This window comes from Leptosomus discolor, chromosome 1, assembly GCF_034619465.1.
Source record: "Leptosomus discolor isolate bLepDis1 chromosome 1, bLepDis1.hap2, whole genome shotgun sequence".
Classification (NCBI taxonomy): domain Eukaryota; kingdom Metazoa; phylum Chordata; class Aves; order Leptosomiformes; family Leptosomidae; genus Leptosomus; species Leptosomus discolor.
Window position 1 is genome coordinate 94,365,193 of NC_141391.1, and position 10,640 is coordinate 94,375,832.

The 10,640-nt window shown below is 40.2% G+C and overlaps 1 protein-coding gene across 4 annotated transcripts in view; it reads left to right on the forward strand.

The window, feature by feature from the left end:
* SYTL5 (synaptotagmin like 5) overlaps positions 1–3,747 on the forward strand; it is a 59,173-nt gene extending 55,426 nt beyond the window's left edge. For all 4 annotated transcript variants that reach the window (XM_086470589.1, XM_086470720.1, XM_086470792.1 and 1 more), the window contains 3 exons: positions 101–236; positions 2,792–3,000; positions 3,605–3,747. In XM_086470589.1, the coding sequence (XP_086326715.1) occupies positions 101–236; positions 2,792–3,000; positions 3,605–3,747 (488 nt within the window). The remainder of the gene's footprint in view (positions 1–100; positions 237–2,791; positions 3,001–3,604) is intronic.
* The last annotated feature ends 6,893 nt before the right edge of the window (positions 3,748–10,640 follow it).

Genomic DNA, 10,640 nt, shown 5'->3' on the forward strand with positions numbered 1-10,640 from the left:
AAAAAAGAAAATCTAGCCAAGACAATTTACATTTCCAAATGAGTCTTGCAGTGTATATCTAATTTCCAGTGATGATGTTGCAACTCTGTTCTATGTATAGGAAAGAAGAGCTTTAAAAAAGGAAAGAAGGGAGACTCTCACATGCCATCTGGAGGTATATTAGAAGTCCTCATCAAAGAAGCAAAGAATTTAACAGCAGTGAAATCAGGAGGCACATCTGACACTTTCGTGAAAGGGTCTGTGGGGGTTTTTTTCTCCCTACTTTTTAATGGCTGCACTGAACCGTATTTTGTCTGGTCCAATTTTTTTCAACATATCTATATGTGTGTGTTCAGTCCTGAAAAGCTATTGGCAGCTTGAAATGTCATGCTGAAGGGAAGGATGCTGTGGAATAAGGGCAGAGAGGTATAAGTTGTCCCAGTGGTTCAATACAGTTGTGTTTAAGTACCACTCAGTCAAGAAACAGAACCATTCATACGTAAGTCTCCAGGGTGCTAATGTGCATGCTGTTACAGAATATAACATTTGGTAAAAGAAAACACTTCCACTGAGTTGGCAGAGAGAGGTAGGTGAACATTCATCACTCCTGGAGGCAAGAATTTGTAAATGAGGGTTCTCGCACTGGAGATGATACCTGATCTGATGGTGACATTTACGTTTTCAGCAAATTGAAAGGGTATGTATTTTTTACCAAGAGTCGCAGCCAGACCACATCCTGAATAAGAAACTTGTTTTCAGGAAGATACGAATCTGTTTGAATTCCTTGTAAAACTGCAAATAGCGCCTATAAAAGCTGTCACACTCCATCAAACTGAGGTTCTTTCTAATGGATGGAACCTACAACATGGAGAAAGAGAAAATTCATTGTGTGTGTGAGGAAGGCCTGTTTTTATTCAAGTAAATATGCTAAATGAGAAAATATTTTTCTCTCTTATACTATAAATAGTTTTGGGTGTTTTTTTTGGGGGGGAAAGCTCTTCAGCATGTAGTACAGTGTCAAGGAGCACATTTAAACCCTGAGGGTTCCCAGGAATTCTATCGCTGACTTCAAACGTAGTGCCTTAACTCTAGTTGTGGTTCATCGGTAACGTTTTATATTCTTTTAAAGAAGATGTTTAAAATTTCTGTGATGGCTTTCAGGTTTGATTTTAAAGATGCATAATTTTGAGAAATTTAAGGTCTGTGTCACTTATATGCCTGTGTTCATGTGGGTACATAAAAATATACAAAGTGTGACACATATGCCTTTTTATTAGATAAGCAGCATTTTTTGTTGGACTGTCAGAGTTCAAACTATACAGAAAATGCTACATTTAGGATATACTTGTGTTTGAATAAAAAACATAATCCTGCATGCCTCACTATATTGGATTTTTCATAAATAGAGGTTATGCATTAGAAATGTTACATTTAGGAAATATTGGATGCCTTAAAACTTTTTTTTTGCCAGTTTTTGTCAATGCTAGATTTCAGAATTGCTGATTTTTAGATATGCTCTAGCTCATTAGTAATGGTGTGAATGTTGTTACTAAATGGGGACCACAGAACACATCCTGGCTTTAATTCCTTGGTGGAGCTGAGAATTTATCTTAATCTTATAGTGTGCTTCAAACTATCACTGAGCTCATACACTTCATGTAGAAAAAGTTTGAGCTATTCTTCCTATGTATTTGTGCTCCCGTGGCATCTCTCTTTTCCTGATAGATGTGAAGGCTTTTCCTTTTACTGGAAATAGAGTGTCTGATCCCACTATGGCTTGTTCCCACCTGGAGCTCACAACAGACTTCAGGGAGAAAACGTTGTCAAAACCTTTTTACGTTAGCAGTAGGAATGCGTGGCAAATAATTCTCTGGACTGTCTTTAGTTAGTGGTGGTTGCTGTTGCTGACATGGATTATTCAGTACAGTGGAACAGGAGTGTGTTTTCCTCGGACTATTGGTCTGTCGTGTCATGGCGAAATGCATAATCAAGATGCTGTGAACCAGTTGAGGTGCTGCAGTGGTCTAATCTGCATTGTTAGCTTGAGGACATTGGATGTAGATTAGCCCACAGTTAGCCCACTGCAGTAAACCACTTCATGTTTATTGTCAAGTAAAAGTCTGCACAGGAATCCTGATCGAGGTCTAATGGCATAATTTGTATGTCTGACCCTTTAGTATTTATGTGCAACCACATAGTTATTCCATTAGCTTTGCTGAAGGAGGTAAAGGTACAGACTATAAAAGTTTGTAGAGACCTCTGATTTTCAACTAAAGTATTAAGTTCTTCTACTTTTATTGAAGGAATTCTCCACTAAAATTAAAATGGGAAGAGCTTGTCAGACTTCATAGCATTTGTGTTTCTGCACTCAATGGGACTTTAGGCAACTCAAATTAATGATGCCAACCTGCTAAAGTCCTTCCTTATCAGTCATTTCCATTTCTTTCTGGAGAACCTCCTGTCCTGCTTTGAGAGGGACACTGGCTGAGGTGACTCCAGAGGCCCCTTCTAGCCAACATCTTTATGATTCTGTCTGTATTTAGCCTCACTGAAATAAAAAGTTTGCGGTTAAGACCCAAAACCTGGGGCAAGGGGACCTAATTCCAGTTTCTGCTGGTGGTAACTGACGTTGTAACTATAAGAACAAAGGGAGCACAAATGAAAAATACACACTTCAGGTATATGCTTATTTTAATAACACTGGGGAGATGGGGTCTTGATCCCTTTTGAGCCTCGACATGATTGTAATTCTTTGTGAATGTTATGTGACAACCTGTCTATGTATTCAATTTTCCTTTTCTGTCTCTCCCAGATACCTGCTCCCAGATGACAGCAAAGCTACAAAACACAAAACTCCCATAATAAAGAAGAGTGTGAACCCCCAGTGGAATCATACCTTTGCTTTCAGTGGCTTGAATTCGAGGGATATACGCAATGTCTGCCTAGAATTGACTGTGTGGGACAAGGAGTCGCTCTCCAGTAATATTTTTTTAGGAGGTGTCCGTTTGAGCACTGGAAATGGTAAGATCCCATCTGACTCATGATTGCTATTCTTGTTCTGCTCTCCTTCTTCCTTGCTCCATGTGATCTGTGTACATGAAGCACAGAAATGTTACTGAGTATATGGAAAGTATATGGGAACTTGCGGAAACTGAAGAGGGAGAGAAGGCAACATGTAATCTGTCGATGATTTAGTTCTTTCCTCCATTGAGTGAGACAGAAAAATTTGGTGCCCAGTTGTACTTCTGCATGGCCTAGAAGAACTGGGAATACCTTGGAAGCATTTCTTAGCATCTCAATGAGAAGGGGACTACTTTTGTCCAGCAGAAGCCTTTCTGCTGACAATGGTGTGATCTGGAAGAGGCGTGAATCCATTCCTTCTCTGTTAGGAGAAAGTTGCTTGTGGTGCAGAGTAAGGATGTTATTATGTGCCTCTATGCCACAAAGGAGTTTAATGACAAACTGGTGCTCTCCAGGAGCTACCCGTTTTCAGTGTAACTCCCGGTACAGGCGATAGTGTAAAGTGCTCGTCATCTTTCTTATGCACTGTTGGAGCGAATGAGCGAGGATATCAAGTACCTGCTTTCTAATATGGCAAAATGCCTCATGTTTTTGTGATTGCCAGGCGTAAGTAACGGCAAGGAGGTTGACTGGATGGACTCTCAAGGGGAAGAACAGCACCTCTGGCAGAAGATGATTGACAGTCCGGGAGCTCCTGTGGAGGGGATATTAATGCTGAGATCCAGCATGGGAAAACGCAGACTCTGAAAGACTTTAACTACTGAGGGGTACCACAGGTACTCCTGACTTCAGTGGTGTTCAGGCTCTTGTCACTTTGCCCATTTGGAAGTGGGGAAGGGTTGTGCTCTTCGCCTTGGATATCGAGGCCCCGAGTGAGGTTTTAACGCATTCTGCACTTTCACGCGCACGTTTTTAACCCAGTCTTCTTGTACAGATTATGTTTCTCCTGAAGCCACTGAGAATTTGGCCTTTTACAGACTGGCTTTCTCTGTCCCTTCTGGTGAGTCATGTGCAGCTGGCGAGCACCTCTGCCTCTGTGGGGGCACAGAGCGAGCAAATTCTCTAGTTAGCCATTTAATAAGCGATGCCTGGTTTACTTATCTCTTTCTGGGTCAAAGATGGCCTAGAAGACAGCAGAGATACAGGACAAGCAGATTCAGAGTGAGTCTGTGCTTTGGTATTTGAAAGATAAGAAGCCATAATGTTATGAAGGATAGCAAAGTACCTTTCTTTATCATGTTTGCTTGTTGGGCTGTGCAGTGTGTGCAGGATGGCGGGCTCAGCACCAAGCAGCCCACCAATGCACTGTGTTGCACACTAGAAATAGGCAGCAGATGAGCTGGTGTACAGTGCTGGTGTTCTGGCACTCTCTGGGTTATTTTAGTGCACTGTATAAAAGGCAGACTTGGTTCAATGTAATCAAAGAGGCTCTGATGAAAATAAATTGCCACAAATCCCCAGATGGCTTTGAGAACTACGTGGTATTACTATGTTTTTCATTCAGTTGACAGCTCTAGTCAAGATCTTCTGATGTCACTGAGCAGAGGGAATATGCTTACATGCCTGACCCCATCTGATACGTCATTGAGATGACACAAACAGGCTTTGGATGTAGTTAGCTAAGACCTTGATTCAACAGTTCATGCGGTAAACCGATGTGATTAAAGCACATGCCAGAATGATTTGCACAACTGTGGAATTTTCTCTGAGTGGGTTGGGTTCCCATTCAGGCGTGCCCATGCGTGTTAATTATTAACCAGAGTGGGACTTTTTTTTTTTTTTTTTTCTCCTGAACATCCCCCTTCCCGCCCTGTGAGTAAACTGTGGAATTAATGAAAGAGTGGCTTTGGGCCAATTCAATCATTAATCTTATTAACCATGAAATTGTTCAATAGTAATTTTGTCATTTGGTTTCCTAAAGTGATTTTACACCTACTTAGATCCCCCGTCCTTTGGGGACTTACGCAGGTCATATGTGAAGAGCATGCTGGTTTGAATAGCTGTTGTGGGCTACACCTACCATAAAGAGATAGGATTATAATCTTTTTTTTTCAAGGACAGCACATGTCTGCTTGCAAAATTGGATAATAATATAATTTCATGGCTCAGGGTATACGACAAAGGAAGATCAGTAAACTGAATGAACAACATTTCTTCTGAATTTTCCAGAATTAGAACATAGCTTTGTCTTTGAACTGGTAAATTTGTCTATAGCTAGTCTTACCTTTTTTATTTTTTTCCACGAATGTTTTGGTTTTGGAAGCAATGTAGTATTAATACTAAGGAAACAAATTGAAATATATGGAAACATAATCCTTACATAAATTACTGGGAAAACCCCAAACTTTCAAAGAATGTATCGTTCCTTGTAGATCAAAACACCAGTATTCAATGATTTCTGTGAAGAATAAAGACCGTAACTTGTTTGAGAGATACAAATGTTGTTCTTCACAGTCCAGAAATTGCAAGAAATCTAGACTGAACAACACAATATGAACTGATAGCTGAGTAAGTACAGCTGGAAATATTTTCAGCTGTAACTGTCCTAGTGCACAATTACGTAAATGTATTTAGAGCTGAATCGAAAACCTTAAAAAAATTTTGATGGTCATTCCTTTTTTCTGTTTTGTTTTTTTTTTGTTTGTGGGGTTTTTTTTGTTTGTTTTTTTTTTCTTTTTTTTGAGATTTATACTGGGTTGGTTTGAGTGGCTTGAAACTGCAGGGAAGTTTACAAGCAGTCTTTTAAAATCGTAATATTATTAGAGAAAAAATATTTATTTTTGTTAGGAATAGTATCTTAATTTTAATAGAACAATTTTTTTCATTATGAGTATTATCTATTAAAATTCTGATATGACTTTAAATCATTGGAGGTACTACTTGCCCAGTTTGAGACTCACAATTTTCAGAAATTACCAAGTCATCTTTGAAAATAAAATTCCCTTAGAGAATCTCTCTGTTTGGAAACCGAAAGTCAGTAGTTACTCAAGAAAACTGACTTCATTTTCCTTCTTTATTCTTCATTTTCTTCTGAAGTCCTGCTCAAATCGGGCAATGAAGCAAGTCTAGTCTGGTTTTAGCTAGCTTTTCATTTGATGCCACAGATGCTGTAAGCTGATAAATTAGAGCACAAATATCAAGCACATACATTTTACAAACTTTTTCTTATCATAATAGTATTTCTTTAAGTATTAGATTTTTTAATTTTTTTTTTTTTCATATCACCATCCCCCGAAGTGAAACCAAACCTAACTTTTGGCACCTAAACTACCTCTCTCTTTAACAGAATCAGTCTGAGTTGTCTTGGTTGTTTGTACTGCAAACCTCCATTTATTTTGGGAATAATATTATATTGAGATGGAGGCACAAGCTTGATTTTTTTTTTTTTTTTTTTTTTTTTTTTCCACTTCCTGGAAGTCGATTCAGAAAGATAAAGCTTGTTAAATCTAAAGAAAATGATTCTTCAGGGTAAAATTCCAGTTAGAGTTGTAGAGGAACATTGGGCAGTTGGATGGTTTGGTTTTGTTCCGTTTTGATGGTGAAAATGGGAAAAATAATAACACAAAAAATCCTCCAAGTGGGACCCTAGAATGGACACCTTTTTCTTTTGCCAAACTGAAATCCTTAAAATAATTCTGAACCGAACTAAACTTTTTACTTTTACATGAAGTACAAGAGTTTCTCTAATTGTTGAATGGTATTGTCTAACGTTGTAACATGAACATTTCAGCTAAATCAAGTCTTGCTTTGAAAGGAACAAGTCTGCGCTTTACTGCTACAGCTTCTGCCCGTTTTGGCCCTGTGGTAGTTTGTGATGAATGGACTCACCTGGGAAGCGTCACCCAGCTCACGCGTGGGCTTTAAGTTCTGCCTTTTCCTTCCAAAGGGCCAAAACTTCACTCTGAGCCCGCACCCGCCATTATAGACCAGGCTATAGATAGACTGTAGGTGTCAACTGCAGTTCAGCACATGAAAGGAACAATTTCACCTGGGAAGTGATTTCGGCCAAGGCCATTGATGGGATTTGGAGCAGTACCGTGAAATTACCTCCTAGGTTAGCAGTGACAGTTCTGCATCGCGGTAGCCTATAATAGGTATCGCACCCTGCCTCAAATGAGCCTGGAGAGGTGATGAGCATCATACAAACGCTAGAGCAATTTGGAAAGCTTTGCTGTTCTGTGATGTTATCGGCACTTTTGTAGGAAGCGTTTGATTTGTGGAAAATGTCACATTTAATTATATCTCTTATGTCTTTGTTCTCTTCCCTTACAAAAATGATTTATGGTTTGGAAAAAGAACAAGATGATTAACTGCAGATGTGATTTCTTCTTTCCCAGATATTTGAATTAATTGCCTATAATTGCGCATCATCACATACTGTGTGTTATCAGGCTGAACAAAAAAACCAGAAAGCCAGGAATTAAGCTAACGCCTTCCTTTTGTATGTGTGCTTATGGTATTGAAGGTGCATGAATGGTTAATTTGAGGCTAATTTTTAGGAGAAAATAGCCACAATTTTAACATTGATTCATAAACTCCTGCCCTGAGTAAATAGATTCAGCAGAGCTGACGTTTCTAAAGTATTTTTCCACACAGACTTGAGTAACTGCAGATGCGTCAAAGGAGAATTTCTCTGCAGTGGTTTCTGAGTATGTGTTGCACAAGGCGTTTTACTCTGATACGTATTTTTCTAGCAAGGTAATACAGGGCTTTCATCACTACCTTTTCCCCCTTGTGATTAGATTTTGAGGGTTTGACGCATTAAAGAAGAATTTAAAGAAGAATAAAAGTGCAGCTTTTGCTATAAAACATCAGATGGGGCCAGTAAATACATCTCTAGACAGTGTGGTTATTGCCAGTATCCATCAAAAGGAGCTGATGCTGAGGGCTCTCAAACCGTGCCATCAGACTTTGGTGTCCAGGCCTGCTCTTTGGAAGTTTTTCTGCTCAGTTTATCAGCTATGTGGGGACTTTAGGCTTCTAAATGTCGATGCTCTTGCTTGCCTGCTTACATGCCATCTCCTACATCTCCATCCTGTTACATCTGAGCGAGGGTGGGAGGAAAACCGCAAAGACTGAGGGACACTGTGGCCATCTCCCTGTGCTAACCCAAGTGCCACTGCGTTCCTTGAATGCCTTTTAGATGCCACATTTTGATCTTTCTTTCCCCGCTGGATGCTTTAGCAGATGGTTTAAGGGAGAAGGCATTGGAGTGGTGAGTATGCTTTGATTGTGGTGCATTAGACTGGAAGCTTATTCTTCTGTGCCTCTCCCAATGCAGATGATGCTAAGGTAGCAAGAAAGACCCATTTTTATGTATTAATTATTTATTCTTCTTTTCCTGCCTGGTTAAGGTCTGCCAAGTGCAATTATTCTAAGCTGTATTCTGCAAAATATCAACTGAACTGTAACAGCAGAGCAACCATTGAGCATCCACTGGTGCTAACTGGTAATAATAGGAGGGCTGCATTTAGACGGGCATAATTTTGGCTTCTTGAAGGGTATGCACATTGCCCAGCTTCAGGCCTGTGAAGTTTGTGGTTTGCTCTGTAGAGTCAATGAAGAGAAAGGCGGCTTGGATCGCCTGCACCTTTGAAAAAGAGCCGAGTCCTGTTTCCACAGCTGTCTAGTTTGGGCGTTCACACAAGATAGTAAGGCTTGTACCTGAATCTTTGCGAGGGTCTCTCTTTCCTTCATCCCTCCTTGTGGTTCAGCAGCTCCCACCAGAACGTTCTACCTGAATGTTAATCTCCAGTATCTGGAAGGAGGCCGCATGCAGCGGTTAAGTCATAGCCCCCACTTATTTTCACCCATATGAGGTAAAAACTGAAATTTCACCTCCCCAACATACAGTACTGATTTTCAGCACTTTGCAACAATGACAGAAACAGCCATCTCCTGAAAGCCGGTCCATGCACTTTGTAAATGCCTTTTTTGTTTTTTTTAAATAGTTATAAAAAAAATTTATTATTTATGTATCTTTCCACACAATATTAACATTTAAGAACCCTAGAGAAATGGTGGTAGAACGTGTGATGGATTCCAAAGTAGGATGCAGACTTTTATTTGCAGAGATATGTCTTTCACCATAACTCAGCAGGAGAAGCTGAGAAGCACGCTAGCAGAACCTTACCACCATGGCCCATGAATTTCCTGCCCGGTGATTTCATGTTTGCAAATGCTGTTTTGATAAGTGGTAACAATACAGCATTAATTATACTGTGTATATTGACACACACTGGAAAGTGAATCTGAACTTGCTTCTTAGGTGTGTTTTAGGTTACTTTTGAAACTCACCCTTGCTGCATCTTGGCCCTTTATTTAGATTAATTATTTCAAGAATTCTGCTTTGTGGCAATAACATCTATATGGCTGTGTGCTACTGCTCCTGACAGCTTGGTGTATATTTTTGAGGATAGTTCTAATTGTTGAGGTTTGCCTAAAGCCAAGTGTAGTCATTTGTTGCAGCAATTAGAGACTGTCACGTATCCCCCGTTCTGCCTTTGTTCTGCTTAAAATCTGTTGCTAGCTATTTGTTTAATTATTCTGCTGGACGTGAATAGTAGTGGCAGTAAATGGCACTGCAGTATGTTAAGTTCTGCCCAAATTTAGACAAAACAAAATGTTTCCTGCCCAGAACATTTTTGTACTGTGCACTGTACGTTCGGTTTTGTGGACAGAGGTGGCTGGTTATACATTTGCAGCTGTTGTCAAGATTACTGTTCTATCTTTTAAATTAAAATACTGAAACGTTACCGTGTCCTTGTCTCTCCTAAAATGCATTACAGCAAACTAGAAGCATGTCTCTCAGGAATAGCCCATATTATCTCATTGAGGTAAAGACGTTACTTCACTGGCCTGTGATGAATAATGCAAGAGGCCTGGCATATCTTCAGAGGTGGGACTACATTGACAGTGTGTGTCTCTGGTTTTTTTGTTTGCCTTAATTTCTACACTTTAAGTAATTTTAAAGCTATTTTTATATTTCACAAGTATTAAACCCGCTTTCTTTTTAACATGCAATTCTAAGAATAAGGGAAATGCAGCACTCTCTTCCCCCTTGCTAGAGAATTATTTTCTATGTGCCTTAACCCTGCATGTTCAGCCTGTCCTCCCCTCCATTTCTGAACCTCCTACCTCTTCCGACGTTCAAGGTCCTGCTTGCTTGAAAATCCAGGTATGTTCAAAATGCAGCTTTTTTGTAATTACTGATCCCAATTTTATTTTTTTTTAAGAAAAAACAAAAAGCGTTTCATCACTCAATTTATACTTTCAGCTGAGTCACGTGCATTTCAACTTCCCTCTCAGAGCTGAGGGCTTCTCTTGCATCTTTTGGTTGTCCAGTTCCCCAGGTTTTTGTGTCTTGTTGTCCCTTCCCGACTGTCTGAGACAAACCAGAAGGCAAAAAATGCTCCTGGGCCCTGGGCCTGCGCTTGCCTCTGCTCGCTTTGCAGTAGTCCGAAAGTCTGGCTCGGTGCGCTGGGTTCCTGCACTCAGGTTAAGGGGAGACCACCTCAGCGGGGCCCACTGGTCTCTTGGCGTGGTTTGGGCGCAGGCAGCCGGCTCTCTCGCCCTCCCACTACTGTCTAGCTGGTCCTCTTGCTGGTTCTAGCCTTTATGGGGGTGGGAGATCAAGCACC